The sequence below is a fragment of the Cucurbita pepo genome, chromosome LG14, assembly GCF_002806865.2.
Source record: "Cucurbita pepo subsp. pepo cultivar mu-cu-16 chromosome LG14, ASM280686v2, whole genome shotgun sequence".
Taxonomy (NCBI): Eukaryota; Viridiplantae; Streptophyta; class Magnoliopsida; order Cucurbitales; family Cucurbitaceae; genus Cucurbita; species Cucurbita pepo.
Window position 1 is genome coordinate 7,507,249 of NC_036651.1, and position 13,628 is coordinate 7,520,876.

The window sequence follows — 13,628 nt, forward strand, 5'->3', positions numbered from 1 at the left end:
TTTCTTGTATATGTCTACAAAACATAATGATTTTTTTTATTTTTTAAAATAAAAAAATAGCATCCAACAAAATAAATAGAGCCCATAGTTTATTCATTTCTTTCTTTTTTATAATTCCAAAATGAGTTAAAATTTCACAATCATAAGAAAAATATAGACATCATGAACGACTCATTTATTCTTGTTTGTCTCGTGGAAATAGTTGAAAAATGTACGCCTTCTCACCAACTATTAAACTACATGTGGAGGAAAACTAAATATTTTTTATAACAATGTAGAAACCTAGGAAACACCTGAAAAGTCCAAAAAAGGACAGTATCAGTACGAGGACGCTAAGCCCTGAAGAGGGATGAATTGTGAGATCGCACGTTAGTTGAAGGGAAAACAAAACATCCTTTTATAAGAGTGTGGAAATCTCTCCCAGTAGACGAGTTTTTTTTTTTTTTTTTTTTAGAGAATAAGAAATGGAGTGAAGTTATTTCTAGAAAAGAAATAGGAAATTTTTTTCTAACAGGGACGTTCAATGAAAAGAAAATAAGAATAAAAAAATGATAGTGATCGAGATTTATCACAACTATAGAAAATTTCAATATTTGATTCAACTCAAAGGTTGAGATTGTATGTACCTGATCTTATAACGGGGAAAAACACAACGTGAAAACTCAAAAAGACAATATCTGCTAGCACGGCCGTGAAGAGGGGTGAATTATGAGATTCTACATCGGTTGGAGAGGATAACAAAACATGTTTTATGACGGGAAATTCTCTCCCTAGCACACCCGTTTTAAAAAGCAGACATTTTTATGTAGAGAAACATTGTATTAGTTGTTGGGGTTGACTATTGAGAGGAGAAATGGGGAAAAAATGGATGGTCTAAAAGGAAATGAAGATGGGAAAAGTTTGATGCTTTAAATGGAAGAGAGGAATTACGGTTTTTTCTTAAAAAATTTGCGTATTTGGAGATGTTTATCTATAGGGAAGGCCACTAAGCCGGTGCCCTGAAAAAGCAATATTGATCTCTTGCATATTCCCTGGTCCGTGACGTTATATGTGAGCTGCTGGGGCTGCACCTGCTCTTCATATCCTTCGATCTCTCTCTCTCTCTCTCTCTCTCTCCCTCTCTCACTCCTCTCTAGTCAGGACCGGGAAGAACAAGGGCTCTGTTTCACAAGACCAGACCCATTGCCTCTCTCTGCAAACCTTGTAATGTTGTTTTCATAGCCTTATTTGTCTGTGTTTTTTGTGGGGTTTTTGTTCTTGTTGTTTGCATGAACGAGTTGGGATTATAGTGTTTTGCTCTGTTTTTTCCCCTTTGTTTGCCTTGGATTCACCCAAATGAGTGAAGAATCATAAACCCTTTTGTTTTTTTTTCTGTTTAATCGATGATTTTCTTGCATGTTCTTCCCTGTTTTGTGGAGATCTTCTCCATTCTTATGGAAAATCCTTTCCTCACCTCTAAAAAATGAATGGTTTCAATGTTAGATCTCAGCTGCTCAACCAGTCATGTCTGTTTAGCTTAGATCAATGGCTGATGACATGATCCTGACAGTTCCAATGGACAACATGTTTTCCCTGTCGGATCTTCGTGTTCTTTATACTTGTTGAGATAGAACAAGCAATGATTTGAAGTGTTTTGGGTTATGCAGAAGTTGCAGAGAGTTCATTTGGAGCTGAAAAGCGGCGATTCGAGAAACGATGCGCTACGAGCTATGGTTTGCACTGCTAGTGATTTACAGGGGTGGAAGGATTTTCCTAAGGGCCTTAGAGTTCTTCTCCTTGATGGAGATAGCAGTTCTTCAGCTGAGATAAGAACAAAGCTTGAGGAAATGGAGTATGTTGGTGAGACATTGCTTGCCTTCATCCTTGTTCTTCGCTAAAAAATCTTTCCCCATTTGGAATTTTTGCCTAATTTAACAATTGACTTGCTTGATTTAGTGTTTTTATGTCTTGGTCCCCATTTCCACTAAGCTTTCTTCCTCCTTTTTTTCGCTTTTTCTCCCTTTTCGCTCTTTCGGGTTCGGTGAACTCGGTTGTTTTCGATGTTGCTTGGTGTATAATGGTAGAAAACATTCATAGATCAATCTTGGTTTTAGAAGCGAAACGTTACCAATCGAGTAATTCATGTCGAAACTATTGTGTTAAGTAGTAATGTAACCCGCCCGAGCCCACCGTTAGCAAGTATTGTCATCTTTGAGCTTACTCTTTTGGGTTTCCCTCAAGGTTTTTAAAATGCGTCTACTAGAGAGAGGTTTCCACAGCCTTATAAAGAATGTTTCGTTCTTCTCCCCAACTGATGTGGGATCTCACAATCCACCCATCTTCAGGGCTCAGCGTCCTCACTCGCATTCGTTCCCCTCTCGAACCTATTTTGAGATCTCACATCGGTTGGGGAGAAGAACGAAACATTCTTTATAAGTGTGTGGAAACCTCTCCCTAGTAGACGCATTTTGAAAACCTTGATAAGGAAACCCGGAAACCCGAAAAGGAAAATCCAAAGAAGACAATATCTGCTAATCGCACGGCCATTTTTTGAGCTGTGAAGAGAGGTCTTCTCATTTAGATGTTTTTCTGCATATATCTGAAGCCTTTTAACACATATTCATTACAGTTGTGACTTACTGCAATGAGAATGATGCATTGTCAGCCATTTCGAGCAAACCCGATACCTTTCATGTCGCCATTGTGGAGGTAATGGTCGACAACTGATCTAAATACCTTAAGTTCATTCTATTTTCGCTGGAAGATGTGTCGAGCGGGTGGATCACCGTGGCATATTTATGAAACTTCTTTAGTTGATCAGGTCGTAGATTCTTTTCTAATGGCACGATGTTGCATTTGGTTAGGTAACGACGAGCAGTCACGATGGGAATTTTAAGTTTCTTGAAGCTGCTAAGGACTTGCCTACCATTAGTATGTTCGGGAGACCCAATCTTGTTATTTTTATTAGGACTAAACTATGTTCGTTGCGTACGACTTCGTGGCTTCTAATGTGAAAGTTTCGTTTTGAACAGTGATTTCGAATATCCATTGCCTAAGCACGATGATGAAGTGCATAGCGGTAGTTTTACTCGAACTTTTAAGTGTTTCTGGCTTTTTACTTCAATTTAAACTTGATGTCCGAATGTTTGTGATGGACTGTTTTCAGCTCGGTGCAATCGAGTTCCTTCAGAAACCGCTCTCGGAGGACAAACTGAGGAATATTTGGCAACATGTTGTTCATAAGGTCAGTTTAAACTATTTTCGAAACCATTATCAGTAGTGATGAATGCTTTAAGCTTCGAGTTTTTCTGATCCGTTAATCCTAAGCAGGCGTTCAATGCAGGCGGTAGCGCCATCCCCAGTTCTTTAAAACCTATCAAAGAATCTGTTGCCTCCATTCTGCATCTAGAATCAGAAAACAGTGAAAACGATAATCCAGTCCCGAAAGAGTTGGAAATATCGAACGTTGATGATGACAATGATCGTGAACTACTAGAAGGAAGTGATAAGTATCCAGCTCCTTCAACTCCTCAGCAGAAGCACGGAATGCGGCTGGTGGACGATGGCGACTGCCAGGATCAATTGAACTGTTTGCTCGAAAAAGAGTGCGGGGAGCAAGACGGGGAATCCAAATCTGTCGAAACTACTTGTATCAATTCGCTTGGTGAAGGCATTTCCCAAGTGGAGAACACTCAGTTACTTGACAAAGAAGGAATAAAAGAGGAAGAGAACTCTGCTGATGGCTGTGGGGCTGCGAGTAACGACGATCACGAGATACATGATCAAGACATCATTAGCAGTTCCGAAGAAAACAAGAGCAAAGCATGTGGTCTCGGTAATTCGAGTGGGACGAAAGTTAGTAGGAAGAAGCTGAAGGTATTTACCCTCGAACTTCGATGGATATATCCTTTATTTCAATGTCTCCTTGGAAAGTTCTTTGGACTTCATGTTGTTTGTCTTGCGATCAGGTAGACTGGACGCCCGAACTGCACCGAAAGTTCGTACAGGCAGTGGAACAACTCGGAGTGAATCAAGCAATTCCTTCTCGAATTCTCGAGCTGATGAAAGTTGAAGGCTTGACAAGGCATAATGTAGCAAGTCATCTTCAGGTTAGCATCAAACTTGCTCTCGCAGTTTCCGTTTATACTCTTGGTTTACGTCTCCCTTTGTGCAAAGATCTCTTTACTACTTGTGTAACAACCCAAACCCACCGCTAGCAAATACTGTCCACTTTGGCCTGTTATGTATCACCGTCAGCCTCACAATTTTAAAACACGCATCTGTCAGAGAGAGGTTTCCATACTCTTATAAGGAATGCTCTGTTCCCCTCTCCAGCCGATGTGGGATCTCACAATCCACACCTCCCTTGGGGGCCCAGCGTCCTCGCTGGCACACCGTTCGGTGTCTGGCTCTGATATCATTTGTAACGGGTCAAAGCGGACAATACCTGCTAGTGATGACCTTGAGTTGTTACTGCTTAAAGTTTAAGTTTTTTTGCAGTAGAACTTGGCTCCCAATATTTATTGTTTGTTCTCAAGCAGAAGTATCGGATGCACAAGAGACATATCTTGCCAAAACAAGACGACTCGAGTTGGTCTCATTCAAAGGATCCAATGAGGAAGAATTCCTATTCACAGAGACCTGTGATGGCCTTCCCTCCTCCTTATCATTCAAATCATGTAATGCCAGTGGCTCCGATCTACCCGCCGTGGGGTCATATGGCATGCCCCTCGCCCAGTGTCCAAATGTGGGTGTCGCCCGGTTATCCGTCCTGGCAACCACAAGAAATTTGGCCATGGAAGTCATATCCTGGGGTAATATTCCTACTACAAAAAACTAGCACATGATCAGAAGTACTTTTGTAGGAATTTAAGCAATTTTTAGGTTCTAAACATGTGATCATATGCTTTTAGATGTATGCTGATGCATGGGGTTGCCCTGTGACACCACCTACTCATAGCCCTCTCCCTTCTCATCTTCCTCAAGTGGGTATACATTTATTTTCATATCCAACAAACATGTGCCTGTTGATTATTAGATTCATCTGATAAGCTCATGTTTTCCACATTCTTCCTGGAATCAGCAGCCTATTTTCAGATTTGAAAATGCCGACGCACACGATAAAAGCTATGGCATTGCGTTCAATCCAATCGAACTTCAACTGGTAATACAACATTGTTCTTATTCATCTCTTTGCACTTTTTTTTTTCCAAGACTTTTGTCTCTACTGTTCTCTCGTGAATCATTTGTCACGATTACATTTATGTGAACACGATTCAACGAGAGGTCGATTCCCAAGAATCCTGTAAAAAAGACATCAATACGAGAGTCGAAAACGAAATATCAGAGATAACTTTGTTTTTGTTGATATAGGCTGATGAAGAAATTGACAAAGTGGTGAGAGAGGCAATCAGTAAGCCATGGTTACCATTGCCTTTGGGGCTAAAGCCACCTTCAACAGAAAGTGTACTGTCTGAGCTCTCAAGACAAGGCATCTCAACCGTCCCTTCTCAAATCAACGGCTCTAAACTACTCCAATAACAGTCCATCAAAAGCTCATTTGGGCCCTTCCACTGTCTGAGCTGATTTGGACCATCTGATTTTCATCATCTGCAATAAAAAAAAAAAAAGAAAAAAAAAAAGAAAAAAGAGAGGGAAGGGACAAGTGGAGCCCAAAATCAAGATTGGCACGTGCAGGGTCGTGTGGGGGTGTCCTTAAAAAGTGGGGCTGTGATCCACTGTTTCATCAGTCCATTGTGCAATGGACGACTGAGGAAGAGCCACGAAGGTGAGTTTGAGAACACAAGTTTGAGGTGTGGCTGTGAGGATAGCAGAAAAAGGAGGGGGGGTGGTGGGTTGGTGAGTGTTGGAGTAGTGGAGGATGAAATAATTGAATTCATTAGATTTTTTTAGAGAGAGAGAGAGAGAGGGAGAGAAGATCAGATGATGATGGTGATGTGTTCTTTTCTGATGGGACCATAATTTGAGACTTTCTTCAATAATGTAAAATGACTATGAACTTTTGGTGCCATACTGTTTGTTTCCTTTAGGATAATAAAGTTTTGATAGGAACTGTTTTGTTTTGTTTGTCCAAATTTTTTGTTGGCCACAAAGAAAAAGTTGAACATCAACTGTCATCAACTGAATGATTCAGGAATGGGATGAAGATGATAGAGAGGAGGATTCAACTCGTTTTAGACATGTTTTTTCTTACTAAAATGTTAGAAATTTAAAATTTGCAATTCACTGCTCGTGTTCAAATTCAACCAAACCTCAAGCAATTATTCAACTCTTTAGCTTGATTTGTCTTGTTTTTGTTTGAGTTTCTTGTTTTAATTGATCGGTTAAACTTTTCTCTTTCGTTGTAGGTCAGAATTGACATATTTTCTACCAGAGATATTATTTTTGTTAAACCTATTGTGAGATCCCATATCGGTTGGAGACATGAACGAAAACCTTTATAAAGGTGTGAAAACCTTTCCCTAGCAAACACGTTTGAAAATCTTGAGGGAAAGTCCAAAGAGGACAATATCTGCTAACGATGGGCTTGAGCTATACTCTAAGTGGTGTGCCAGCAGGATGCTGAGCCTCGAAAGAGAGTGGACTCCGAGCCGTGTGTCAACGAGGATGCTGATCCCCAAAGGGGGGTGGATTGTGAGATCTCACATTGGTTGGAGAGGGGAACGAAACATTTTTTATAAGGGTGTGAAAACTTCTCCCTAGCAAACACATTTTAAAACCTTAAGGAAAAGCCCAAAGAGGACAATATCTGCTAGTAGTGGGCTTGAGGTATTACAAATAGTATCAGAGGCAGACACCAAACAGTGTGCCAACAAGGACACTGAGCTCCGAAAGGTGGTGGACACCAAGCCATGTGCTAACGAGGATGCTAAGCCCCAAAGGGGGTGGATTGTGAGATCTCACATCGGTTGGAGAGGGGAACTGAGCATTCTTTATAAGAGTGTGAAAATCTCTCCCTAGCAGACGCATTTTACAACCTTAAGGAAAAGTCCAAAAGGAAAAGTCTAAAAAAAGATAATATCTGCTACCAATAAATTTGGACTATTACACACGCAAGTAATAAATTGGAACTTAGCCATTGCATTAGGCACATGAAAACGACCAATCAAATGACAAACTCTGTGTTTGAACTAATGGTAATAAAGGCTCCAAAACTGTACTTGATGGAAAATGTTTATAACAGAGCATTTATGAAACGTTAACATGATTGTCCCACTTTGTTAAGAGAAACTCCAACTCTAATATGAAAGAGTCCTTCTAACTCAAGTAACTCTAGGTAGGTAGAAGAACAAAAGGATGTAAACAAGATGCAAAGAATACAACATCAGAGAAGCTTTAAAGCACCACAACAGGGGAAGTAAATGTGAACAAAATTTAGAGCCCTTTTGGTAATAACTTATGAATCATCAATATGCATCTCAGTTTCTTACATGTACTTTGATCACTTCAACATTCTTGACTAATTACTTGAGCAGATGAAACTAAATATCTTCCCTACCATCCCTGTGATCGATCTCAGTTTTTCTAGCTTGAACATAATTTTACAAGCTCTCTATTTTACCAACAACACTAGCTTACACGTGGATAGAATTCTAAAAACAAAAAGTACCTTTTGAGAAGCTGCTAAATATCTAGCATTTATTCATCACTGGAAGTGCTGTTGTGTGGGCTGCTTACAACCCAGTACTGTTTAACAGCAACCATTATCTTCTCTGGCACAAGAGGCCCATCCTCGTGATCCATCAATTTCACATCCCATCTCATACCGGCAGCTATTTTCTTCACCTTATTCAGGACATCGACCCCGTCTCGGAGGATGACGATTCCCTCTGGCCTCAAAATACGGTCCATCTCTAAAAGGATGTCCTCGAGGTTGCACCTATTTTTAGTTTCAGAGGTGAAAGACAGCCAATAAGAGGGTGTTGTATAAGATGGATTAAGATATACTTAACCACTTTAGTTTAATATCAATACTCTTCTTCACTTGTGGGCTCAGAAAATTAACGTGAGATCCAACAAATCAATAAACAGTATCGATTGAGAAGGAATGGCACCATAGTGGTTTGAACACAAGACTTTATACTCCATGGTTATCATGGTTGGTTCTAAAAGCTAAAACTTATAGATCTCTCTAAGTGGCTCGGGAGTGGAGGATAGAGATTAGTATTTATAATGGCTCAAGCTCACCGCTAGCAGGTATTGTTCTCTTTGGGCTTTCCCTTTCGGGTTTCCCCTCAAGGTTTTTAAAACGTGTCTGCTAGGGAGGGTTTCCACATGTTTCGTTTCCCCTCCCCAACCGATGTGAGATCTCACAATTCACTCCATTTCGGGGCCCAATGTCCTCACTAGCCCTCGTTCCTCTCTCCAATCGATGTGGGATCTCACAATCCACCCTCCTTCCGGGCTCAGTGTCCTTGCTGGCAAACCGCTTGGTGTCTGGCTCTAATACCATTTGTGGGGTGATGTGCCAGCGAGGAGGCTGAGCCCCGAAAGGGGTGGATACGAAGCGGTGTGCCAGCAAGAACGCTGAGCCTTGAAAGGGGGCGAATTGGGGGTCTCACATCAATTGGAGAAGGGAACGAGTGCCAACGAGGACACTGGGCCCCGAAAGAGGGTGAACTGTGAGATCCCACATCGGTTGAGAAGGAGAACGAAGCATTCTTCGTAAGGGTATGGAAACTTCTCCCTAGCAGACGCGTTTTAAAAACCTTGAGGGGAAGCCCAAAGAGGACAATATGTGCTAACAGTGGATTTGGGCCGTTACAATATGCCCCTCCTAAGGTACGTTTTAAGGCATTTCTTCCTGAGCAATAGAGATATAAGGCATTTCTTCCCAAGCAATAGAGATATAAGGCATTTCTTCCCAAGCAATAGAGATATAAGGAAGAAGAACTTTTAGTGCCTAATGGTTTTTCATTATAAAGAGGAAGCCTTTCTTTGTACATGAATCATTTTGATAGTAGAGCCTGTTCTGTTTATTGACTACACTCTACTCTAATAAGCCTGTTCTTTTTCTCAACAAAGTTGAAGTGTAATTGTTGATGAAGAAGAAGATTAAAATACTTACGTGTTCTCATACAGGTTGAATACATCATTCCCATGAATGAAGTCGTACGTCCTCGGGTAAGTAGAGAAGCCCTCACACCTTGACAAAAGAAAAGCTCAAATTGAGACTAAAATGACAGAAATTTAAATTCAATCAAATGGCTTTAACTACATAAGGAAAGAGACAGAGGAACGTACCAATCATGATACATGCCAACAAGGCCTCTCTCGTAAATGGCTCCGAGAGTGTTCTTGGCAATTGTAGGCACAACATTCATCACCCAAGAATTTTTCGAGTGAACCGCAGCTGCAAATCCCCCGAGGTTTGCATTCATATCCATCACATTCCTATATCTTGGGCTGCCAATCAATTTATTTATTTTCTTGTAAACATTAACATGCTTTCGCCAAATTTTGTTGTCCTCTTCAAAAGATTCAACTGTAACCTCTGGAATTAGACCGTTCGATACTCGGGGAGGTACAGCAAAAAGCCTTGCTGGGAACTTTTTCAATTTCCCTCCTGCTACTTCTCCATCACTTGTTACCTCAGGAAAAGGGGTGATGCATGTTTCCATTTTCTGGTACCTGGACATAGAACACAAAAAGAGGAGAGATGTAAAAATGAGGGTCACAATTAGGAAATTATACATACCCAAGTATAGAAATAAAAATACATAATTAGATCGAGTTGGACTCGATGCCGAACGTAGCTATTTCCCAAATATTGTCAATCTCCAATCAAAGTGATCATTTCTAAACATAAAAAGACACTGTTCTTCAAAAGGAGATAGTCATAACTTTTCAAATTGAACATCAAATAAGATGACTTTTGTGACCATCCCCTATGCCATCCACAGATCAGATAGTATTTGGCGATCCTGGCTCACCTCGAAGTTATTATACTAACTCGATATGCCAAAGTTGAAGCTTAGATGCCAAATAATGAAAAAAACCACAATACTTTGCTTGCTTCCTAAGTGATTTATTTAGCCTTTAGCAGTAAGATATATCGAACAATATGTATAAGATCAGAGTGTTTCCGACGCAACTCACCAGACATCTTCTACATCATTTGCTTCACATATTTTTGCAGTCTTCTTCCTTTTGCAGGATTTGTCATTGTCCTTTTTCCTCCAGATCGCAATATCTCCCTTCTCGTATTTTTTCTCCCAACAAAGCTGCTCGGCTAACTCTTCGATTTTCTTCTGCTCTGCATTTAGATCCTTTTTAGAACGCTTCCATGTCTGATAATAGGTCTTCCAGTTGATTGGAGGGCCAGATAGGATCCAATAGCCACCAGGTCTGAGGACTCTGTCGACTTCCATCAGATACATACCATCTGTGTGCACAAGTTCATGGCTTAGAGACGAATCGATACTTCGATCAATGTAAAATAAAAAAATATCAGTAAAAATGGTGTTGGAAATTAGAATCTTGGAATCAAAATACAATTATAGCCACATGAAGCTCTCTTAATTTGACGTTAGGTACCATTTGATGTCATCCAAATGAGGCTTAAAACTTTGAGTTCAAATTAGTGAAACAGATAGGAAACTGTATAAAATTTTAAACAAGATATCATGAAATTTTATCGATCTGAGAGACTAACCATTTGCAGTCCATGGTATAAGGCATCTTGAACACTGCGCCATATCGAAGGCTCTAGATGGATATGGAAGGCGTATACTACCCAACACGCCAATAATAGCAGGTACACCACGCTCCAGTGCAAACTGTATCTGTGCTTCGTGATTGTCTCTTGGTGCAAACGACATGGCCAATACATTTCTCTTGAACAAATATGCACCCCAGCTAGCAACCTGTGTCAAATTTGGTGTAATTAGGGTGACATTAGATTATTTAATAACTATGATCTGGAAAATTCAGCAGCAGGTCAAAGATTAAAAAAATGGAATGCTATGGAACAATGTAAAGAAGTCATTAGACATTTATCGAATATTGCACAAGTATTCAAATGTAGCGAAGGAAGTCAGTAAAATCCCCTTGTACTCAATCATGCTAATGACACTTTCATGAAGGAAGATAGTTCGTTAGTTTTCGTCCAAAACATACCCCACAACCAGTATCCAGAGCTGTTCTAATGGAACCATCTGCAATTGGAATAACTGATGCTAGTTCATCGATATATGCATCGGCTCCTTGAGGAAACATCGTCCCACCACCAGGAAATTTAAATACATTGCCCTGAAACTCTACCCAATGCTGATTTGCCTTCTCAACTGTCAGGCTCTTATATGGAACATTAGCGTAATGAACATAATCACGGCCTTTGGGCCACGGAAATGGAGTCATATAACCTTTGGGAGCTGGAATGAGGCAGTGCAACTTTTCATCTACTGGAGGGCAATGCCTTTCCCTGTATATCATATTTTCCCTAGGGAATGTCATAGCTCGGTCTTGTTCCTGGCAAGGTGTATAATCTTTGTACTTTATGTCGCATGGTTTGAACACCTTTTTTTTTGGTTCAGAAGATTCGATAATCTCGATACTGTGATGAGTCTCAAAGTTCAAGTCTTTAACAACGTTGCAATTTGATAGCCTCGTAATTTCCATTGCTATGCTATCTCCTTTCCCAAATCCACTTCTCTGCCATGCTCCCAAAATGTAAAAGAAAAGGCATAGACCAATCACGGCAAATAGAGATATCGGACCTCGGTTTTTGTTCCCCGGAAAATTATGCTTCGATCCCATTATCTAAATGTGGCAAATCTTTTGAATCTGCAACAATTTGTCAAACGGTTAGAAGCATGGACTTGGACTAGATGCCATGATCAAGCAATCAACAATCATAATTCAAATGTAAAATTTTCACTTCATTAATGCAACCGCCTAAGCCCACCGCTAGCGGATATTGTCCGGTTTGACCCGTTATATATCACCTTCAGCCTCACGATTCTAAAACGCTTCTGCTAGGGAGAGGTTTCCACACCCTTATAAGGAATGCTTCATTTACCTCACCAACCGATGTGGGATCTCACAATCCACACCCCTCGGGGGCCCCGCGTCCTTCCTGGCATAACACCTAGTGTCTAGCTTTGATACCATTTGTAACAGCCCAAGCCCACCGCTAGTAGATATTGTCTGCTTTGACCCGTTACGTATCGCCGTCAGTCTCACGGTTTTAAAACGCGTCTACTAGGGAGAGGTTTCCACACCCTTATAAGGAATGCTTTGTTCTCCACTCCAACGGATGTGGGATCTCACAACTAGACATTCCAAGGTTATAACATACACTTATCAGATCATAACTCAAGAATCATCAAAAATCCAGAAATGAGAGGTGGAAGGAATTACGAAACTACAACACATAAACAGAATGCCATCGTCTACAAGTTGGACACTGAAATAAGTAAAACTGAAAACCACCATTGAAGCTACCAACCATGACTGCATTCATTTACATATTCATTCATACAGATTCACTTTTCCCTTCGACTTCTTTTTACTTCTGTCATAATCTCAAGGAAGAAAAAGATTCAAGAAAACTCAAACCCACTTTAAAAAAATCAGATCGAACAAGATTTTGTTCAACAGTACAAATCTGACAGCATCGGTCGAAATTTATACTCCCATCACTTTCATCACAGTACAATGGCTACGTAGAATCAAATCCATTTAACCAAAGATCATCAGAATGGGGAAAAATACAAATCCAGTAAGAAATCTGTAAAATGAAGCAGAAAATACGATGCTCAAACGAACGCATCGGGAAGAATTAAAGAAATACAAGGCAGTAACTAGCATCTAATCGATCGATGAACTTGAACTTGAACTTGCCAAAGTGCTAAGGATCTAGAAACTTCACAACCAAATGAAAATTACTTCAAAAAGGTACCTCCGGCAACGCTCCGGCGAGATTTCAGATTTGCTCCCACTGAGCTGAAGAGAGAGAGTTTGCGCTCGACAGTGGGATTGTAGGATCAGTGAGAGCGATGCATTAAAATATGAAACGAAAATGAAACTTTACAGCTACGAAGAAATGGTGGATTGAAATCTGAATCGAAAAATATCAATCTCAATCCACCGACAGGAATTTCTTGTCGAGATCTATTGATTAGGCGAGAACTGAAAAATTAAAACTCGTGTTATTAATTTTAATTACAAAATAGGTATTTAATCAATTTGTTATATGTTCTATAAATTTTATTTACTTAGCTTGTTCCAATTTTTTTCTTTATAATGATTTAAAAAATATTGAATTGTAAATTTAGGTTTTAGAAAAATTGCTCCTCCAATTTATTTGCATAAAAATGTCTATTTAATTTTCAGGGTTGGAAATCTCCATTTAAACCGGGAGTGGGAAGAAAATTCTCCCAATTAGCTAAACGGGGATCCCCCATCTCGACCCCACCCAAATTCCAGCCTTCGTCCCACCAAGCCACTGTCTATGTGTCTGTCTATGAATCCCCGACTCATTCTTCAATAGGCACACAATCAGAATCTTGGTCTCCTCCCACTGTTTGGAAACTTACGATTTCATGTTCTATTTCACTTTTCGATGGGGTTTTTTCACCTTTCTCGCATCCCACCTAGCCAATATCTATGAGTCCCTTAACCAAGTC

At 40.1% G+C, this 13,628-nt stretch overlaps 2 protein-coding genes across 6 annotated transcripts; one reads left to right on the plus strand and one right to left on the minus strand.

The window, feature by feature from the left end:
- Nucleotides 1-981: 981 nt before the first annotated feature.
- On the plus strand, nucleotides 982-6,070 carry LOC111810523 (two-component response regulator-like APRR2). Of its 3 annotated transcripts, none has more exons than XR_002817403.1 (12): nucleotides 982-1,203; nucleotides 1,647-1,839; nucleotides 2,609-2,688; nucleotides 2,844-2,910; nucleotides 3,012-3,058; nucleotides 3,146-3,223; nucleotides 3,310-3,855; nucleotides 3,948-4,088; nucleotides 4,521-4,793; nucleotides 4,893-4,968; nucleotides 5,063-5,143; nucleotides 5,353-6,070. XR_002817403.1 is itself a non-coding variant. In XM_023697228.1 (12 exons), the coding sequence occupies exons 2-12, from the start codon at nucleotides 1,710-1,712 to the stop codon at nucleotides 5,518-5,520; spliced, it is 1,683 nt and encodes a 560-aa protein (XP_023552996.1). In that variant the 5' UTR covers nucleotides 984-1,203; nucleotides 1,647-1,709; the 3' UTR covers nucleotides 5,521-6,070. The 3 variants fall into 3 exon arrangements, 2 of the variants coding, with proteins under 2 accessions (XP_023552996.1, XP_023552997.1); XM_023697228.1 differs by having other exon boundaries at nucleotides 984-1,203; nucleotides 4,893-4,964; XM_023697229.1 differs by having other exon boundaries at nucleotides 984-1,203; nucleotides 4,893-4,964; nucleotides 5,066-5,143.
- A 1,288-nt stretch (nucleotides 6,071-7,358) lies between these two features.
- On the minus strand, nucleotides 7,359-13,171 carry LOC111809982 (probable methyltransferase PMT14). Of its 3 annotated transcripts, none has more exons than XM_023696491.1 (7): nucleotides 12,902-13,171; nucleotides 11,119-11,784; nucleotides 10,655-10,865; nucleotides 10,099-10,384; nucleotides 9,244-9,630; nucleotides 9,068-9,145; nucleotides 7,359-7,879 (listed from the first exon to the last, which is right to left on the minus strand). In XM_023696491.1, the coding sequence occupies exons 2-7, from the start codon at nucleotides 11,755-11,757 to the stop codon at nucleotides 7,639-7,641; spliced, it is 1,842 nt and encodes a 613-aa protein (XP_023552259.1). In that variant the 5' UTR covers nucleotides 11,758-11,784; nucleotides 12,902-13,171; the 3' UTR covers nucleotides 7,359-7,638. The 3 variants fall into 3 exon arrangements, with proteins under 3 accessions (XP_023552259.1, XP_023552261.1, XP_023552262.1); XM_023696493.1 differs by having other exon boundaries at nucleotides 12,889-13,145; XM_023696494.1 differs by lacking the exon at nucleotides 12,902-13,171 and adding an exon at nucleotides 12,449-12,515.
- Nucleotides 13,172-13,628: the final 457 nt, after the last annotated feature.